General features: G+C 34.8%; 2 protein-coding genes across 2 annotated transcripts; both read left to right on the top strand.

Moving 5' to 3' along the window:
* Positions 1 to 385: 385 nt before the first annotated feature.
* On the top strand, positions 386 to 11,887 carry LOC132561854 (suppressor of tumorigenicity 14 protein homolog; the record flags this gene model as incomplete). Its single annotated transcript, XM_060226563.1, has 16 exons — positions 386 to 566; positions 837 to 1,024; positions 1,186 to 1,305; positions 1,546 to 1,668; positions 2,408 to 2,544; positions 3,381 to 3,486; positions 4,688 to 4,813; positions 5,505 to 5,909; positions 7,213 to 7,382; positions 8,260 to 8,461; positions 8,934 to 9,047; positions 9,509 to 9,698; positions 9,908 to 10,167; positions 10,345 to 10,484; positions 11,372 to 11,456; positions 11,805 to 11,887. Coding segments are annotated over 16 exons (2,630 nt in total), but the record flags the coding sequence as incomplete, so codon positions are not given.
* A 2,938-nt stretch (positions 11,888 to 14,825) lies between these two features.
* Positions 14,826 to 21,041, top strand: LOC132561859 (cilia- and flagella-associated protein 119-like). Its single transcript, XM_060226567.1, has 9 exons — positions 14,826 to 14,885; positions 15,066 to 15,097; positions 15,794 to 15,859; positions 16,376 to 16,545; positions 16,716 to 16,786; positions 17,193 to 17,309; positions 17,756 to 17,816; positions 19,820 to 19,927; positions 20,833 to 21,041. Exons 1-9 carry the CDS (start codon positions 14,835 to 14,837, stop codon positions 21,027 to 21,029), a joined length of 873 nt encoding a protein of 290 aa, XP_060082550.1. The 5' UTR covers positions 14,826 to 14,834; the 3' UTR covers positions 21,030 to 21,041.
* The last annotated feature ends 1,165 nt before the right edge of the window (positions 21,042 to 22,206 follow it).

Genomic DNA, 22,206 nt, shown 5'->3' with positions numbered 1-22,206 from the left:
TTGGGGAGAGGGCTTTATATAAGTTGGAGAACTTGTGCCCTATCTCCTTTTTATTTATTTGAAATAATATAAATATGTTTAATTGAAATGATAAGCGTTTCTTATCTTTGTTTTCTGCGAAAATTCGGTACAAAATATATAAAAAAAACTCTTGTTATTTTTTTTAAAGACGATCCTAGACAAAATATAAATAGCTTTTGTTAACTTTGCTTTTTGTGTGTGAAGATTCGGGACGAAATATAAAAATGTTTTTTGTTTCCTTTGTTTTTGTGTGTGAAGATTCGGGACGAAGTATAAACAGCGTTTGTTATCTTTGCTTTTTGTGTGTGAAGATTTAGGACAAAATGTAAATAGCATTTGTTATCTTTGTATATTTTATTTTAAGATTCAGGACACTCTGGCTGTGGAGGACCTTCTCAGCTAACACATAACCACAGATACATCTCGTCCAATCCAAATACGACATTATACGAAAATGATATATATTGTCACTGGAGAATACATTCCACATCCGGAAAAATTATCCGGCTCCGGGCTCTGTGGTTTGAGTTAGAAGACGACAATGAGTATGTTTGCTTCTTGTTTCTATTGATGGGAAGGTGATAATCTGTAAACCAATAGAAAAGGCAGAATATTTAGATATCGATCCGCTAACATAAATGAAGAGCACATCTATTTTTTTTTACACAATTTATCCCATTTCTTATCTATTTTTCACGACACATTTCCCCCTTTTGAATCTATCCGTTATCACTTTCATCGCATCTTGAACGCAAATCTATTTAAGCACATATTCATTTTATTTGAGTTGTTTACTGAACTTGTTTCTCCTCAAGGTGTGACAACGACTATTTGGCGATATATGACGGCAAAAACGCACGCTCACCACTAATTGGGAAGTTTTGTGGGAACGCAAGTCTGGAGTTGATCTCATCCCACCGATATCTGTCCTTGTATCTCAACACCAACAGCCACAGACAAGCTAAAGGCTTTAATATCACTTACGACTTTGTTCAAGCGTCAAGTAAGATTTACTTGCTGTTTCGAACGATTACATAAGAAATTCTGAAAATAGTATAATTTGCTGTACTCATGCGGTTTGTTATCAAACCGTCTAACACATGGCCTTTTCTATATCAGTTCTGTATGACTACAACTAAGTAAACATTCGTGTTTATTCTACAGCCGGATGTGGAGGCAACTTCTACAGATGTGCCAATAACCGATGTGTTCCCAAAATTGGAATCTGTGACGGACACAATCAATGTGGTGATTCGAGCGATGAAGAAAACTGCGCAGCTTCCGGTACGCAACTTAGGCATCTGCACAACATCACTCAATGAGTTTGATCATATTTTGGAATAAACACAAATGTATTGACTTGGAAAGGTGATTTCAGATGGAAAAGAGTTAAGACAATATATATTTTTGCCATGTTTAAAGTCTGAGCTTCTCTTTCGACGTACAAAAATATACATAGTATTTATGTTTTCAATGTGATGTATAGTAAAGGTTGATTAAGTATATATAATGTAACAATTACAGGCGTATGTAAAGGCACAGAATATGAGTGTCCGGACAACACATGCATCCCCAAAAACTGGGTTTGTGATGGAAGTAACGACTGTGGGGATCTGGCGGACGAGGACAATTGTGGCAAACAAACAGGTAGGGTACAACTCATAGACAGTTTCTTATAAGGTACTACACAACACACAGAAATAAGTTATCAATATCATACACATTTATTTCACAAATAAGTTACTGATGACGTAAAAATCAACACACAGAAATAGGTTATCAATATCATACAAATTAATTTCACAAATAAGTTACTGATGACGTAAAAGTCAACACACAGAAATAGGTTATCAATATCATACAAATTTATTTCACAAATAAGTTACTGATGACGTAAAAATCAACACACAGAAATAAGTTATCAATATCATACAAATTCATTTCACAAATAAGTTACTGATGACGTAAAAATCAACACACAGAAATAGGTTATCAATATCATACAAATTCATTTCACAAATAAGTTACTGATGACGTAAAAATCAACACACAGAAATAGGTTATCAATATCATACCTTGTTACATTGTTACATACAAATATAACACACTTAAGTAATATTCTGAAATACACCTACAAAGTTAAGGGCAAATAACAAATTATAAGGTAACAGTTAGACGGACAATTTTAAATCTGAATACCAACCAAACAACAATACAAAAAAAACCTATTATAAAATGCTAATGTAACCAATAGAAGTTTAGCATCATCAAAATAAAGATAATACAGACATTACTATATATGGTCAAGGTACCTTGTTAGTGTAACCTCTGATTAGTAAAACACACGATTCACGGTAATACCGTAATATTCCTACAAATGTTACAGGATTGTCCGGCTGTAGGAGTAGTGCATGGCAAAACGGTACATCTGGTTCTTTCAGCAGTATGGACTACACTGGGCCAATATCGGAGTATGAGAACGATACAGAATGCCACTGGGATATCAATGTTCCGCACGGAATGGTAGGTTTTATTGGTACGCCTAAGGATAGAGCGATATCAAACTTGTAATTTCAAACATGGATTTCAGAATGCTACCTAAGGTGAGATGTCCAAACACTTCCCGATGTATATTTATCGTAAAATCACATTTTTTTCAATGATATTTTTATTTCGTTAATTTTATGGGTAATAAACATAAAAAAAAAAAAAAAAACAGAGAAAGAGAAAAACAACCAAAGAAATACCAATATGTCAACATTATGATCCAAACTCGAATTAAAACACAAATAACTGTAAGATAATTGACATGAAGTTTTAGTGTTGGTCGGTCCCTTGAACATCATTTATTCTGATTTATTTAAATCAACTGCCCATGAAACAGTGTTTTTTATCCTCGAAATTTGAGTTTCACGAAAATTTACCAGAACGGCATTTTGACACAATATTTCTATATTGGGTCATATTAGATGTAGGCACAGAAGTTTTAAACAGTGAATTGAAAGAAGAATGCCATAAACCGGAATAAATTAATCAAACTCAGTCAAGTAATCAATACAGAAATTAAATCTTATACATAAAAACTAAATCGCTAGACTGAACTTTCTTCATACACGGATTTCATTCATCCAGTTAAAGTCTGAAAACGAGAAACTTGATTTTTTTCTAGAAAGAGTCCTTTTGCAATATTGTGGTAAGAATTGATTAACAAAGACAAACAATGTAATATATTACCCATCTTCTACGTGCGTCAAACAATCGATATGTATTACATAAGAAGTAATGAAACTGATCACAAAAGTTTTGATATGAAAGATAAGAAGCAACATGTAAAAAGTTGTATACTTATTTACCTTTAGTTTATCAAGTTAACCTTTGACCCCGACTTCGAGATCGAGGATGGACATGCCGTCTGTGATACTGATCGACTTACTATCTTCAATGGCAAGGATCATTCTCTTGTAGGTGAGTCAAATCTGAACAGCTGTCACGGGCACATATAAATAATGATATCCACATAGAGGCCAAGGTCATAGCTTGTCTGACATACAGACCGAGGTGAAGGCCATAGTTTGTCATGTCTTTAACATAGTGACATAAATACAGAAAAAAAAAGATCTTCATATATACGGACAGATTGAGGTGTAAGGCAGAATGTCATGGCCACTGATATATCTACCGAAAATTGGCAGATACATATCTAGGTTTACCTTTTAAAACCCCTTCCTTGAAAACAAAGCTATGATTAAGAAAGAGTACATTGATACCATATAAATAAGAACATATAGGTACCATCAAAATCTAGATGGATCCTACGTTCTCAAAATGAAAACTGTTTAAATCAAGGAAACCGCCAGGTAGATTAATGTTCACCACTTCATATCCTTACAGGAATAAGAATAATTCACAATCATGTTCGACTCACAACTTCTACAGTCTTCAACAACTCTGACCCCAACACATTCCGTTCTACATAGTTGTCAACACAATCTATCGAAACCTAGCGTCATTTCCCGAAGTCTCGATAAACACAAGGTTGTTGCTGCCACGCGACGCATGCCTTATCAGCTTGTGATAGCTTTAAAATGATGTGGGCTAGTGTTTTATTATTGAAATACGAATTAGATTGTAATAAATCGGCTACAACACCTGATCTGACGCCACATGTTTACTAAAAACATAAAAAAAAAAAAATAAATAATAAAATAAAACACCAACGTGGCAACATAATCATAATCCAAACTCAAATTCCAAATTAAATGAACAAAGCAAACATTTACACTGAAACCCTGAAAAAGAAAAAAGAGAATAAGAGCAGGTGTTCCAAAACAGTAAGCGTCTTCTGCTTCATCGACAACTCCCGCAATATAAACATTGATCAATTTAGTAAGTAATGTCACGTTCTCAAATGAGAACAAGGTATACAAGAACGGAACCAACAGACAAACTTACAGACATCAAACACGTCCAGATCACACAAAGAAATACATCACTTCTCATTGACATCACAATGGCGACCATAGAACCTCACCGTAATTTTCATCAACGTTTGAACCCCTGTGTTACGAGTTTGTCGACTTCTCTCAGTAATGCTTTGTAATTAATTTCAACTGGAAACGTCTTAGAACGCCAAGATTACCAGCTTCTCTATCTCTTCATAAAACAGGTGAGTACTGTGGGGACACTGCTCCTGACCCCATCATCATTCCGAGTGACCACGCACTGGTCAAGTTCTTCTCGGATGAAGAGTCCAGTTTCAAAGGATTTATGGTACACTGGGAAGCAGTTGATGGTATGTTGATATAACCAATATGATCTGTTGAAGTTTCGTTTTACATATGTTTGACCTTATGGTAAATTGTTGTTCATTTGGTCATATCTGATGTACAGTATACACGGTGCCTAAATGAAATTCAAAGTCAAAATCGACGTGAAAATAATATAGGTTCATATAGAAACTCCAGGAAGAGCAAATGGAGCGTTTTGATATTTTTCATTTTCATATACAAATGAAAGATTCAAAATAATTTATACATTGGCCTATGAAAAGCAATACAACACCAAAAATTCGCAATTTAGAGGTTTACAATATGTTTTGTCTAATGACGACGCGATAACAGTGTTTTCAGGCGTGTGCTGCAGCAGGCTTGTTATATTATAAATAAAGTTATAGTATATAGGCCTTTCCACTCGTTCTATCGTCATGAAATAAGAAATAAAAAGTACATGTTCATATAATTGTCTTAATTGTGTTGATAAAGCTGTGTTGGTGATAGGTTTCATTTTAACGATTTCGAAGAAATTTTTGTTTGGTAGTCTTTGGATAGTGGCTTCCATAAAGCTGACAAAACTTTATGAAAAAGGTTTATACATACTTTAAAGGAGAAATACAGAAAACATTAAGTTTGTCAGGTAAACTATCAACAGAAACGGTATCAAATTAGGTACATTAATAACATATTCAATTGATTGCTTCCTTGTAGCCACCGGATTGCCTACAGAGATAAAACACGACGCTGGGCCCGATGGGTGTGACCAGTGGATTAACTACTCAGGTCCTGGGATTATACAAACTCCAAATTTTGGTTCAGGGAAAAATTACGAGGTCAACACTACCTGTGTTTGGAGGATTTTTGGCCCTGAAGGTTACGTAATCAAGGTTCATTTCAACGACTTTGGTGTAGAAGGTTCCTTTCTGTGTAAATACGACAGTGTCAGGATTTATGACGGTCCCAGCACTGCGGATGATCTCCTGGCCACGATCTGTGGTCGAAGAGTGCCCAGAGACGAATGGTCAAAGACAAACAACATGATGATTGCTTTCTACTCCGATAGGAGCTACAACGGTAAAGGCATTAACGCAACATTTGAAGCGGTCAAAGTTACATGTAAGTATCTTTTTTATTTAAAAAAATCAATAATTTGCTTTTTGACATTTAAGTTACAACAATTGACGCACTTTGCATCACTAACGAGTCCTAGAAGTTTTGACATTTAGGTTACATCAATTGACGCACTTTGCATCACTGACGAGTCCTAGAAGTTTTGACATTTAGGTTACAACAATTGACGCACTTTGCATCACTGACGAGTCCTAGAAGTTTTGACATTTAGGATACAACAATTGACGCACTTTGCATCACTGACGAGTCCTAGAAGTTTTGACATTTAGGTTACAACAATTGACACACTTTGCATCACTGACGAGTCCTAGAAGTTTTGACATTTAGGTTACAACAATTGACGCACTTTGCATCACTGACGAGTCCTAGAAGCTTTGACATTTAGGTTACAACAATTGATTCACTTTGCATCACTGACGAGTCCTAGAAGTTTTGACATTTAGGTTACAACAATTGATTCACTTTGCATCACTGACAAGTCCTAGAAGGATGAAGTAGCTGTATGATGTAGCATCACTGACGAGTCCTAGAAGGATGAATTAGCTGTATGATGTAGCATCACTAACGAGTCCTTAAAGGATGAAGCAGCTGTATGATGTAGCATCACTAAGGAGTCCTTAAAGGATGAATTAGCTGTATGATTTAGCATCACTAACGAGTCCTTAAAGGATGAAGTAGCTGTATGATGTAGCATCACTAACGAGTCCTTAAAGGATGAAGCAGCTGTATGATGTAGCATCACTAACGAGTCCTTAAAGGATGAAGTAGCTGTATGATGTAGCTTACTTATTTACTTGTCTACATGGTATCTGATTCTAATGTTTTATTGAATGGTGCTGTTCACTTGTGTTTTGGGGGGCAGTATTTTCATTCATCCACATCTTGGCAATTCAAGTGCTGGCTTCATTATTCCATCCTTATTTTTCGGTTACTGCCTCGTTTTGATATTTAGTGACTCCGGTATTCTATATTACTTTCTGTTCACATGTTATTGTTTTAACCGCTATACTTACTCTATGTATACCACAGTATATTACAAGACTTTCTTAGTGTGACATTGTAACTAGTCTGTAAACGTAACAGTGATTCTGTCCTAAGTTGTGGACACCTCATCTGTACCCCATGACACTGTAACCCGAGAGCCTTCAGAAATGTCTTAACGTATTCCAGAGAGCAGAGAAGAGCATCGTTTGTCCAAGGAATCCTTCGATTTTGAAGGTGGACTTGCTGTAAACATTTGTATATGAACAATAATACAGATCTTAATTACAACTATTTTGTACGTTAGCTGACCCTCAGACGCACGACACAGCCTGTACCAAGAGGGTCACACTGAGGGATAACCACGGGATGTTGACCTCTGACCTCTTTGATGGTGTCACCGAGTACCCTAACGATCTATTGTGTCGCTGGACCATAACTGCTCCTGCTGGCAAAGTCATCACACTGACAATTAACGTACGTACGTCTTGTGATTTATATGGTACTGAGTTTATCTTAAAAGATGAAATCGAAGGAAATTCAATACATTTCGTCATTTCAAGATACATAGTCTAACATTGAATTCCTTATCTGTGTATACTTCATACCTTTGCAAAGGTTCATTTGTAATACATCCGTTATAGATATAGGCTTTCTATCCTCGGGTATAGAATTTGAGCCAAAACCTAGTTTATTTATTTTTTTTTTTTACATTTTCTTCAGGTGAGTAATGACAATAGAATAGAACTTCTTATAACACAACGGGTAGAAGATTTGAGTGTGACGTTTCGATGACTACAAAGTCACCTTCATCAAACAAAAATTCGAGAACTAAGTCTTACCCCCATATCATGTTCACGTTTTTACAGGAAATTATAGATGATATCCCATTGGATATAAGTACCCCTGTCTTTAGGGGATAAGGCTAGAGAAAATTTGAACGACTTTTAGTCTTTGATTTTTATGTACATGTACAAAACTAATTGACTTTTTGTGTTTGATGCAAATTCTTTTCATTCAGTGGTTAATTATCGCATTTGGAACGAACATACGTACGTACGCACGCACGCACGCACGCACGCACACACATACATACATTTGGAAAGGGCTTTATATAAGTTAGAAAACTTGTGCCCAATCCTGCTTGTATACTTTGTACAAATAAAATATGTTTAAATAAAAAATAAATACATACATGTGTGTGTAAATAAATAAAATTTTCTTACAAAATCTATTACATTTGTTCTGGTGTCAAGGTCACAAACAACTAATGTGTATATTTTAAACATAGTAGAAAGTATTGATCCAAATAACAGAAAATACAGCTTGATAATAGATACCTTTGTCGTTTCAGTCATTTCAGACAGAGGAAGACGAAGATTGCCAATATGATTATGTTAGTATTACAGACGGCCATAAAAATACACGTCTATGTGGGTTTGTTTACCCAGAATACATCACGAGTAAACGGAACTCCCTCAACATCCGGTTTGTAACGGATGAAAGTATTGGAGGATTTGGTTTCAATATAACCTATGACGTCCATGACCGGATTCGTAAGTAATAATTTCGTCGACATGTTATTGATGTCATTGTCGAGGGGATTTGAGTTTCCTGTTCTCGAAGATGGAATAAATTACGAAAATAAGATACACCGCAATCAAAGTCAGTGAAGAAAATCAGTGAGTTCCATGTGGAAAATAAAACCTTTTTTTGCATCTGGGTTTTAGCAAAATCACGGGAGTTCGAACCTAAGATAGCAAGCTGTACAAGAAGTACACATTCAGTAACCCATGCTTATATTTCATTTGTGATTTTACAACTTCAACATCCGAATTTTCTCCTCGCGTGTTAATACCATATAACATCCGTAGACCGAATTTTGTAAGCCAATAAACATTGGTAACTGGAAACATTCCCGACGAAAGTCCGGTTAGAACCTTAGTTCTAGGTTCAAATGGAAGAAGGAAATTATTTTTTTATGAAATATATTTGGAATAAATTGACTACTATTGTGTAATTTACCAGCTGCTTGCCCGAATGCGGACGACTTTAGGTGTAATGACAATTCATGTATTCGTGCCAATCAAGTATGCAATGGACAAGATGACTGTCCTGGGGGGACCGAGGAACTTGTATGTGGTGAGTGTTCTGTTTTTGTAACATTGAAATAACGCGTTCTTGTTGAAATAGAAAGGACTTGAAATAAGCATATTTCGGTGGAATACATTTTCTTGTTTCAGTTTATTTGATTAGGGTCTTCGCGAGTTCTTGATGTCAGGAAATAATCATGTTCAACAAAAACATGTATATGAATTATATAAAACATTAAAAGTGCAATATTTCCCGTAACATGTTTTAATGCCTGAGCGATAAAAATCTAAGTCCGCCCCAAATTCTGAAGCATCAACATGATAATTCACTATATAAATTCTATAGGTTAAAAATAGTGAGTGTGTATGAAGTGATGTTATCGACTTTCCCTCTTCCCCCCCCTCCCCCCCTACCCCCCCCCCCTCCCCCCACTTTCACAGATTATGATTTATTGCCGATTTGAAATTGCATTGGATAGCTAGAACAACGGTCATTTTTTTTTATTTTAGGAAATGTCGCAACGTGTGGAGTTCCCGCTATTACACCGGCTGCTGGAAATACCAAAATCGTCGGAGGGAAGATTGCTATTCCAAACAGTTTACCTTGGCAGGTGTCCCTGAGGTTTTTAGGGAGCCATATGTGCGGGGGTACATTGATTGCCCCCCAATGGGTTGCAACAGCGTCTCACTGTTTTGAGGAGTAAGATAGTTTCTTTGAAGCTTCAAGTCTTTTACGAAAATATATAAAATAGATGGTAATTTTTTACGGAGAAATTTAATAGTTAATATGTTCGATAATCTGTATCAGTTCGAGGCAAACATTAAATCATGAAAAAAACAGAATCATTATGCTGGTGTCATGTTTTGTCCAAACGATATTACTGTTGTTATTTTTTTCGTATTTTACAGAAACAGAGACCCCAAAAACTGGAAAATTTACGCGGGAAAACAACACGAGAAGAAAGATGACCCACATCAACAGTTAAGAGACGTTGTCAAAGTACTAATGCACGACCAGTACAAAGCAGCCGAAATTGACAATGACATCACGTTACTGAAGGTGGACCCACCCTTCACGATTAACGATTACGTCAGCGTGGCGTGTCTACCGACAGAAACAGCTCCGGACGGAACGGAATGCATGTCATCTGGTTGGGGGGAAACCGAGGGTAAGATCCCATATGGAAATATGGAAAATAGGTACAATTTATGTGACAACCATTACGTTTCTTGAGGGATATTCCCACATAAGTGTTCCTTTTAGTCTCAACTTTCCCTCCTAGAATCCTTGACCTCTGAACCTAATTTAGCCTGTCTTCCCTGACTTTGTCTGCCTTTATTTCTAGGCACTGGCGGCGCAGGTATTTTAAAACAAGTTGCACTTCCGGTAGTGAACTTACAGAGTTGTAACGCATCTCTTGATGGTGGGGTCACAGCCAACATGATCTGTGCTGGATTTGACGCCGGTGGACACGATACATGCCAGGTACAATGCCCGATTGGCGCTTCTGCATTTTTTTTGTAACAATTTAAATTTTCTCTAGTACTTTTAAATCGTTATTAAAAGATTTAAATCCAAATACTGCAAACATTCAGATTATGGCACATATCTGAATGTTCATAAAGGTCACTTAATGAAACAGGGGGTCTTACTAAACAGTTATTTCTTATATAGAGGTTTCAAAGTATCTAACGTTATTCCTATATACGGAAATTAAAACCATTCCATTGAATTTAAATTAGGCATTTCGATAAAACAAGTTTTCATTTTGCAAATGTAGATAGAAATTTGTTGGAGATGGACTGGTGTTGTTAGTATTCATAGTCAGCTTGATTGGTAACGACAAATAAGTAATTGTCACTCGGAAAGTTTATAAAGATGGTACAAAGGCACAAGCGGATAGCACCTTTACAGGGTCAAATACAGGAAAGGAAAGTAATGAATTATGCTGCATCATACATCATTTAGAACTCGTCAGTCATGCTTAAATTTTAAAAACTAGGAAGCGACTGAGGAATATTAAAAAAATTATCAGAGAGTTTTAAATATCTAGATGGGGTGTATACTAGTATTGTTGAGTGAATGGGTAATTAAATAAGAGCAGACACAAACATCTTTTTTTCCAAAGCATTAAAAAGAGAAAAAAACTCCTTTTTATAAGAGTTTCAAAATCATATTTACGTCCCCTGGACCCATGGATCATGCTAACTTTCCTACCCAACACTACACCAGTAATTCAATGAAATGGTCATATTTGTGGAAATTCCTTTCGTACTCTTGGATATGATAGTAAACACAACGTATTATTTACGTGAAGATTTTTTTCACCACAGCGAACTTATGAGGTCGTCGATTGATTTTTACTGTTTCAGGGTGACAGTGGAGGCCCATTTATATGTAAACTGAGCGGAAAATGGCAGCTAGAAGGAATTGTATCATGGGGGTATGGATGTGCAGGTATTTTTGTTGATATAATAATTTCTTTTAAGGGTATTCTATCAACGCTAGTTAATAAATGAAACAAACATGAAGAAATATCACAAATCAGCTGAAAGTTCATTGCAACTTTATAAATATTTTCAATAAAGATAATATCCCCCTTTTACGTACTAATTTCACTTCAGCTACAACCAACACTAAGTATGGGTAACAGTTATGCATAAATTATGCCATAATATCAGTTTTAATAAATATTTTCTTCTTATAAAACATGTGACATTATCATTTAAATACTACTAGTAGAGTATTTTTTTCAAGTAAAATTGATTTAGATATTAGGTCTTTAACTCGTTGGTCTTATTCCAGAGCCTGACTCACCAGGAGCATACACACGTGTTGAAAATTATATACCTTGGCTTCAACAAAATGTTGGATCGCATTCTCCATAGAAGATATCATCAAGCTCATTTCAGTGTTTAAGATCAGCGTGAATTTTATTCATATAAAGTCTTGTTTGTGAAATAATGATTTTTTAGCGAGTTGAGTTATTGATTGTAATACTCTCGGTGAAGGCAGATCGCTGTACAAGGGAGATAACCTAGTATATCATGTACAACATTATTTCTTGGTTGAATGTCGGAATAAACGTTTATTTTTAATAAAGTGTTTTCTGTGTCATTATTCAGTATTATATAAAGAGAAATGTCGTTAGGATAAAAATACTACTTTCATATCTTCATCATATAAACTTAAAATGAAGACAAAAGTATCGAACCTTGCTAACGTAGCATCGTAAACAGAAACAAGAAAATACCACCATCTTCACAAAATTGTAGTTCTAGCTCGGAAATACCGGAATAACGATGAAGCTGAGATAATTGCATTATTGCCAGCAGAATAATTTGAAGTCCTTTGGAAGGAAAAGCGTCCCCACCATCAACGATAACCGCCCTTAAAATTAAAAAATAAATATTTAAATTGATTTAAAGAGTGTCACATTCTCACAAGAGGCTGAAAGGAAACTGATCGAAAAAAACATTCAAAAAGTATTTTTACATATGCTGATTGAGGAAAATGTTTGTCGAATCAATACAGAATGAACGATGTACGAAGAGCTATAAGGTTTGCCTATTGACTGGAGTAGTTTTGAGTAGTCGTATCTGATACTCGTTATAATCCATTCAGTCACAAGACAGCTTCATCTTTGTTGTTTTTCCAGGCTCTTAATTAACTCTTACTTACAGGAGTTACGATTTTATGAATTTCCCTGTTTCTTTCTACTGCATTAAAAACAATTGTTTCTAACAGAAAAATACGTTTTTGAATTTGCTTTCTTTATCTCTTTAGCAGATTTACATTTTTATCACCCGCTTTCACCGAAACTACGTACATTGGATGTAGATTTGTCTGATGAATGTGACCGTGTAGTCATCGAAACATTACACTCTAATCTTCTACTGGTTGTGTTATAAGATGAAGGTGACCGTGTAGTCATCGAAACGTCACACTCAAATATTCTACCGGTTGTGTTATAAGATGAAGGTGATCGTGTAGTCATCGAAACGTCACACTCTAATCTTCTACCGGTTGTGTTATAAGATGAAGGTGACCGTGTAGTCATCGAAACGTCACACTCTAATCTTCTACTGGTTGTGTTATAAGATGAAGGTGACCGTGTAGTCATCGAAACGTCACACTCTTATTTTCTGCTGGTTGTGTTATAAGATGATGGTTACCGTGTAGTCACAGAAACGTCACACTCTAATCTTCTACTGGTTGTGTTATAAGATGAAGGTGACCATGTAGTCACAGAAACGTCACACTCTAATCTTGTACTGGTTGTGTTATAAGATGAAAGTGACCATGTAGTCACAGAAACGTCACACTCTAATCTTCTACTGGTTGTGTTATAAGATGAAGGTGACCGTATAGTCATCGAAACGTCACACTCTAATCTTGTACTGGTTGTGTTATAAGATGAAAGTGACCATGTAGTCACAGAAACGTCACACTCTAATCTTCTACTGGTTGTGTTATAAGATGAAGGTGACCGTGTAGTCATCGAAACGTCACACTCTTATTTTCTGCTGGTTGTGTTATAAGATGATGGTTACCGTGTAGTCACAGAAACGTCACACTCTAATCTTGTACTGGTTGTGTTATAAGATGAAAGTGACCATGTAGTCACAGAAACGTCACACTCTAATCTTCTACTGGTTGTGTTATAAGATGAAGGTGACCGTATAGTCATCGAAACGTCACACTCTAATCTTCTACTGGTTGTGTTATAAGATGAAGGTGACCATGTAGTCACAGAAACGTCACACTCTAATCTTCTACTGGTTGGTTGTGTTATAAGATGAAGGTGACCGTGTAGTCATCGAAACGTCACACTCTAATTTTCTGCTGGTTGTGTTATAAGATGATGGTTACCGTGTAGTCACAGAAACGTCACACTCTAATCTTGTACTGGTTGTGTTATAAGATGAAAGTGACCATGTAGTCACAGAAACGTCACACTCAAATCTTCTACTGGTTGTGTTATAAGATGAAGGTGACCATGTAGTCACAGAAACGTCACACTCAAATCTTCTACTGGTTGTGTTATAAGATGAAGGTGACCATGTAGTCACAGAAACGTCACACTCAAATCTTCTACTGGTTGTGTTATAAGATGAAGGTGACCGTGTAGTCATCGAATTTGCTTTTGACAAAATTTCTTCAAATCTATTACTCGTGCATATATATTAAGATTAGATAATTATACATTTTATTTAGTCTTTGGTCTTTCATGTCATGCTATGTCAATCTGATGTCGTTATGAGAAAGTAGACGCCAGTACAATGCCACGAGAGTATATACTAACGAGCATGTCAACATGTTGGCCTCGGTCATTTTTATAGCCTTTCGCTTTTATTTTTTTTATAATTTGGAAAACAAACCATTCAGTCCTTAGTTTTGGAATAGGTGATGAGTTAGAAAAATCAAAACAGACATTTTGGTCACAGGTGCCATGATTTGACAGACTGAATATTAAAAAAAAAAACATAAGTCCGGAATCCGAGGAAGGTTCGTGACGATTCTAATACTAAAAATATCATAACCAAATATTCCAATATGGCATTGAAGATACATTATTCTTTGTTTACCATAGCTAAAGTCGAGGACGGAACCTTGGATATCAAACAGAGGCCAAGTATCTGGAACAAGTTCGTACTCCTTCTCAGAATTGTAAGATTTTTTAAAACGTTTACCTATCGAATAGTTGGTGTAAGGGAGGTAACTCGGATAGAAAATTAAACCGGAAGTTTATGCTCTCTTGGCAACAAACTCCATTAAAGGAAAAAAAAGAGGACAGCGTTGTTTACATTGTCAAAAGACAAAATGCCGTCTCCTATGCTTATGGAAGATCCAATAGAGACTAAAGATGTTCCAAAATTAATACAGGTGATCATAAATAGATGAAAATGACATTGGATAGTACAATCGGTGTTAAATAATTCGGTAATTGATAACTGTATATTGGATGAGTAACGTTACTGAAACACCACTAACAGCGAAGTCATTCATTCTACTTCTTTGACTTTAAACGATATCACAAATTAATAATTTCCTTCCCTTTTTCAGCCAAGAAATCACAGAGCTAAAGTGTGTGTGTGGTAAGTATTGAACTGAAAACTGATTATACTGGTGACCTATCAATCAGAAATGATATTTGAAACTAGACTCGACAAGGCTACATGTGACTGATTGGCAGAAGCCTGCTAACCTGACTTTTTCCCCTTCAGATATATTATATAGCAATGTCAATCCATCATTTGCCAAAATTATATAAATATTATCTCACATCTTCATGATTTATTTCGTATCTTTTAAAAGATATATCTTATTTGTCAATAGAATTACAAAACATAAAGTTAAAACAAATTCCATTCCAGTGTGTATATGCTATAAAGGTTACTAAATCTATTATATAGACAGCCTAAGGTGTCTGGTCTAGATATATAAAAATGTATACTGATATTACATATATTGAAATATATATATGGAGCATATGCATATACCCGTACTGGTATCATATTTTTGTATGCTGGGAATTTATTTCTCAGTTGATTTTCATATTATCGGGATGAAATTAACATTGACATCAAAGTTTATGTGGCCCTTTATGAGTTTAAAATTGTGTTTGAATCTTTTTTGTGATATGGGAAAGAAAATCCTGAGGAATGAACAAGATTTTTTCCATATCAGATTATAAGTCAAAGGTGATTAAAGACAGCGGTCATTTGGTAACTTGTTTGGCATTTTATCAAAGTAAACAATTTGTATACCATTTTAAACCTATTTTGGTACAGGGCTGATCTCACTGTTGATGATGTAGACAAAATCAATGAGTCAGAGAATGCAGCACATATCAAGCAGTAAGTACAGATATGATGTTGAGAAAAATTGAACTGCCAAAGATTTTTCTGATCCTTATTATTGGAAGACAATATTGTTTTTGTACATGATTATTGTATGTATCATTTTTTGTTTCTTCCCAGCAATTTTAAAGATAGCTTTTGTCAAAGTTTTTGGACTGTAAAATTAAGTAAATTAATATACATACATACGTATATATATACATATCGTCTTATTTAGGCTATATAGAAGCTTATATCTTAAGATCTTTTCCACATTATAGATTGATTATTATGGTGTTTATCCCACAATGACCCCACCCATAAATATTGCTCTTCAGTTTAAATTTCCATTAACCAGTGAAAAGCCCACCTCCTGACTGTGAGTAAGAAGTAATGTGTAGCCCCCTCCCCTTTTTCCATGCTTAATGTTAGATAAACATGTCATAAATTTTAAATTCACCTTATTAATTAATAAACAGTAATTATGATAAGGTATTCAGTAATATTGACTTAGTTGTCTCCCTTGTTTGGCAGAGTGTTGGCAGAGGTGTTCCATCTGAGTGACTACAAAGAAAATCTCAAGTCTGGAATTCTCCTTGACCTGTACTACTACACAATACAGTTTGCTAAAGAAAATGGTTTTAACAGAGAAAAGATGTCTGCATTGTTTTCTATTGTGAAAAAGACACATGAAGTTTGTATAGGTAATGAATTTTAACATAAGAATCTCTGGGATTGAAAAATGAATGTTTTATGTCTGTTTTTATATTCATTTCAACAAAGCTGTTTTCATCAACTTATTATATAGAAGAAATATAGTTCATATATACATTTCCTTAGACTACATAACTTTTGGGTGTTATTTTTTTTTCAGAAACTCCATTCGGAAATGTTGACCAGACATTCAACTATTTTAAAGAGCTTGTGTTGTGTCATTCTGTCAATGTAAGTATAGAGAAAACTTAATGATCCCATGTCTATAGATAGAACCTGTTTGTTAGAGCCATTAGCATTACACATATATTCTCACATTAAAAATGGCTAAATCAGGATGAGAAGAATATTTGTACCTTACTTCATTTTCTATGACAAAGTCATCAAAATTTAACAAGAATAATGACTGTATTATTTCTTACCCATCTGTCAACAAGCTAGAAATAACACTAAGATGTAATATTTTAATGGTTTTTCTATTTTGAACAACATTGCTTTATTAAAATAAATCCCTAGGCACTGTAAAGATCTTTGTCAATAAGTGCAAATTTCCTGAAACAAATCTCATTTTTTGATGTGTTCAGAAAGTAATACCAATGACTGTGGTTATGTATTAAGATAGATGTTGTATTTGTAGAGACCTCCCTACAGTATTGAACTCTTTACTGCTGATGAGATCCGTTTGATAACAGAATATGTAGTCAATACATATTTCCGTCACTTCAAGATGTATAAATACGCCTTCACACCACTGGTAAGTGAACCTGTAGGAGATCACATTGACAGGCTGGATTGCTGTTTAGCGTTGGGAGATAATTGTGTTACATATATTGAAATGGTTCTTTAAACGATCAGATGATATTTTTATCCTGAAATTAGCCCATGGTTGTAGTTAAAATAAACACTTCTTTATTAAAACTATTCCTTTATGTACCCAAGTTCATTTAACTTGACCATGATAAAGGAAACATTTTTTTCTTGTGCCCATTGCCTTTCAACAAAATCAGTTCCATTAAAATTGAAATTCTTTCTTTTTTTTTCTCAAGATAAAACAGCAAATTTGATTTCTTTAGTAATTATATGTATAGTGATCTGTATCTATTATATATATGTATATATATTTACATATTATGATTTTATACTACATGTATGAAAAGTAAAATTAGGAATTCAATTTTACAGTAAATTATTTGTCCTCAGGTACGCCTCGATTTGTCGTTGACCTACGTTGGAGTTCCTCCCTCACCACCTCAGTCTGAAGGTAAGTTATCTCCCTTGGAAATAAACGTTTTCATGTACAAGTACATGACTTTTCATTACATGTATTTCATTTTTGTGACAGAAACTGTTAATCACCCAACAGAAATAATGCATAACCCTATCATTGTTTTAGGAAGAAGATTTTATTTTTTGTTTAAAAAAACTGAGATTTTTTTGAGGTATCAGTTCTTCAAATTCATTTCTTTTTGTATTTTATTTTTGCTTATGTTTTTATGTATATTGTAAAGGTGTACATTTTATTATATATACTAGAAAGTTTTTATTTCTAGATATGTAAATTTGTAATAATAGTATCATTGCTATTGACAACAGGAGAGGGCCGTCACAAACATGTGACATTCGCTGGTGCAGCCAATACTGGTATATACATGTAGTGCATCAATATGTTTTAAGGAAAGGGAACTAGGTCATGGTCACCTTGATCACCAAGGTCACAACTGTATATCTGTAGCAAACACAGTAATTGTGGTATATTTTATCTGTTTGTGGCACAAAGGGAAGGGTAGTGACAGCTCCATTTTACAGCATCAGACTATTGTAACCTTGGATGAAGATCCGAGGTTTGTAGTTTGATCCCTAGTTGTGGTGATTTCTTTGGAAACTGAGATTAACTGACTTGCGAATTAGTGGTTGTGTTTTTGGAGTCATTTTACCCAAATTACTCTGGATAACAGCTTCTACAATAAAACTGCCTCGAAAAGATCCTGACTTTTCATGAGGCATTAAACAAACAAACACACACATGCACACAGAGAAAAATGACTGAATATTTCAATTTGCATGATCTCCTTTCTGTAAAACTCTTTTGGGGTCCTTAGAGGAGGTTGCTTGTTTGGGACGGCATATGTTCTATGTATAATTGAATCTATCAATTCTTTTGCATGTTGAAGGATTTCAATCTTATTCACAAACAAATCATGGACAATGAGGCATGCTTAACTTACAAAATCAGTCCACATTGTGTTCAGAATATTATGTGTGAAAAGTCTACACAGGCCATACACTTGCCTAGTCTGTCTAGTTATTCGAAGATGGCGATACACTGCACTGTTCTCAGAAAGTTCATAATTACATATTTGCTTAAACTTTGTCTCACCATTCTGGAATTTTTTAACCCTGACGCAAGATAAATAATAATTATGTAAAATTTGATAAACAGGTATTATTTATAAAATACCATCATATTGTAAAACTTTAAATCATTGAGAATACAACCTCATACAGTCAGTTATGTAGACACTATGACCACAAACACAACTCTCGGACCACACATTCCTTGACTCTCTAGGAGTGATAATGTGCCTGTCATAATTATCAATGGTGATGAAATTTTAAAAATTAATTTTTTATAAACTTTCCATTGAATATTTAAAAAAAATTGTTTTCCCCATTTGCATATTTCATAAGTACTGCTCGAGTACATCATGATAAAACAAAGTATAGATAATGGAAAGCTACCTTACTCTTCCTAACCCTTCAATAATTATTCCCGTTTCCTTTATTTTCCTATTGTTATTTTTCAGGTAATTTTATGACAAAGTTACTGTTTATTTTTATTTATACACGGGTAATCTATAGAGGAATTATGAGGATGGTGTTGGTATTTCTATTGTGTTCAGTGTAGGACTATTTCATATTTGATATTAGCATGCTTCAATTTGTTATGTACTCAATTTGTTATTCTTAATTCAACAAACCCATGTTTGATATGAGCTGATAGTAGCACTTTTATATTGGAGATATTTACACACTGTAAGCATTGTTTCACTATATAAGCACGTAGCCTTACTGTGGTATCAATTTAACCATTAATATTTTACAAATAATACATATCTATACTGAATTGGTTACACACACGGTTTCCTTATTTCATTTTCTTTTCTGTTCAGTTTTCCCAGATCACATTAAAAATTTAACACACTTGTTAAAATAGACACTCTTATACTTTCTGAATAAAACGTTTTTGTGCATGTAATTTTCCAGCGGGTGAGCCAGATGTTCCTATAGAGGAGTCGGCAGAAGATCTGATTACAGAGGATCCGGAGAGGGAATCAGGAGAAGGAGAACAAGGGGAGAAAACTCCTGAGCCAGGTAAAAATCCATGATAGTGTTCAGTTACAACTTTACTGCACCCTTAAAAATATCTCATGACAAATCAAATTCTCCCGTTTAGCTATTGCCTGGTTCAAGACATCACAATTTGCTTGGATGTCTTGTTAAAGTGTATAAAATGGCAGAGAACTGGGTCCATTCTACCTACATATTATATATATATGCTGTGAGGTTACTTATATCAGAGCCCATAATTATACATTCATTTGGTTGAAAGCCTGTACTTCATAACAAGCCCTTTGTGGCTATTGCTTCTAGCACTACACTGTACCACTGTATTGTTCACATTCTTGTAATAAGCTCACCTCCTGATTTTGAGACAGGGTCATGTGTTAGCCCATGGGCATTTTTTCCTGCAATAAGCTCACCTCCTGATTTTGAGACAGGGGTAATGTGTTCGCCCTCTTGGTTTATTGTCCTGTAATAAGCCCACCCCCTGATTTTGAGACAGGGTCATGTAATGTGTTAGCCCTCTTGGTTTATTGTCCTGTAATAAGCTCACCTCCTGATTTTGGGACAGGGGTAATGTATTAGCCCTCTTGGCTTATTGTCCTGTAATAAGCCCACCTCCTGATTTTGAGACAGGGTCATGTGTTAGCCCATGGGCATTTTGTCCTGTAATAAGCTCTCCTCCTGACTACTTAAATCATTTTTGAAATTTTATATAGCAGGACAAGTAAATTGGCTTCCGAAATCTCTACATTTAAAAAAAACAAAAAACGCCAAAAATTATTGGAACTTGATGAATATTCCTGTAGTTAAGGAGCTCAACCACAAGGAAAAAGAAATGAAGTACTTGTGTGATAGTGACATTGTAACATCTCGTGGCATGTTTATGATGTTAATGTTTGTTAAAGATGTTTAATGTGACTTATCTATTGTAGAAGAGTCAGATGCGAGGAAGGAACTGCGATCGATGATTCAGACATTCCTATCAGAAGAAGTAAAGAAGATGAAGGTATCAGTGGAAGAACAAATAAAAACGACAGAAGACACTCTCAACAAAAAGTTGGACATTGCAGAGGGTGGTGCCAAGGGGGGGAAAGGAGGACGGGGTTCAGCCAAGGGCAAAAAGAAATGAACTGCCCATATGTGATAGTGACGTTACAATATTTTGTGATATTTCTATAATTTATGTTTGTTACAAATATTATATGTGACCATAATCTTAAAAATATGAATTTGTTTCCGGAAAGAAAATGTAATCCAGTTTCATTCTTCGAATTAGTAAACCAGGAAACCAATCACTTGTCTAAATTAAAATTTCAGATTTGTTGGTATGAATTATATGTTGTCAAGTTGTCTGAAAAGGTGCATGGAAACGTGTGAAAGAAATGAAAGGCTGTAAGACAAATTGACATCAATAAATAAAATTTGTAAACACATTTTTCTGTTTGAGTTATGGAAATCAACACAGTAGATACCGCACTACCTTGCATTTTACGTCATCATACCTTGTCATGATAAACAAAACTGACCTTAATTATAAGTCATTATACCTTGTCATGATAAACTAAACTGACCCTAATCATAAGTCATCATACCTTGTCATGATAAACTAACCTGACATTAATTATAAGTCATTATACCTTGTCATGATAAACTAACCAGACATTAATTATAAGTCATTATACCTTGTCATGATAAACTAACCTGACATTAATTATAAGTCATTATACCTTGTCAGGATAAACTGACATTAATTATAAGTCATTATACCTTGTCATGACAAACTAACCTGGCATTAATTATAAGTCATTATACCTTGTCAGGATAAACTGACATTAATTATAAGTCATTATACCTGGTCATGATAAACTAACCTGGCATTAATTATAATATGAGATCATTTAAAGGAGCAAGTCTATGTACTTATCAAATGTTTTTTTTAATTTTAATATGTGAAAAGTAATAAACAAGGATTTCAGACAAACAAAAGAAAAAGAAACAAAGAAAAATTACCTGTATTTATTCTGCAAGAAGCCAAGGGGTTCCTACATATATTTATGGCCTTAAGGAAGGGTTGGACTTGTGGCAGGATCATGTGTAAACTTATAACGAAACATAAGGGACGTTCCTCCCAAAATATGAAGGGTTGACAAGTATGGCACCAAGTACAAACACCTAGTACATGTAACGCCAAAACAAAACAAACTTTTGCTAAAGATGACAAGCTGTTAGTTATTACACCAAACTGACTTGAAAATAGTCATTTTGAAGATGAATCTGAATACATCATATCAGTAACATATACTGCA

Source organism: Ylistrum balloti, unplaced genomic scaffold, assembly GCF_031769215.1.
Source record: "Ylistrum balloti isolate Yb309-2 unplaced genomic scaffold, AGI_CSIRO_Ybal_v1 Utg371292, whole genome shotgun sequence".
Lineage (NCBI taxonomy): Eukaryota > Metazoa > Mollusca > Bivalvia > Pectinida > Pectinidae > Ylistrum > Ylistrum balloti.
The sequence above is the reverse complement of the archived record's forward strand: the minus strand, read 5'-3'. Positions and strand labels throughout refer to the sequence as shown.

Bases quoted from the DNA above. Each gene is read 5' to 3' on its own strand.
- LOC132561859 (XM_060226567.1), top strand. From the start codon at position 14,835: ATGCTTATGGAAGATCCAATAGAGACTAAAGATGTTCCAAAATTAATA. The intron at 16,787-17,192 runs GTAAGTATAGAG...TTGTATTTGTAG, and splicing joins TGTTGTGTCATTCTGTCAAT to AGACCTCCCTACAGTATTGA. The intron at 19,928-20,832 runs GTAAAAATCCAT...TATCTATTGTAG, and splicing joins GGAGAAAACTCCTGAGCCAG to AAGAGTCAGATGCGAGGAAG.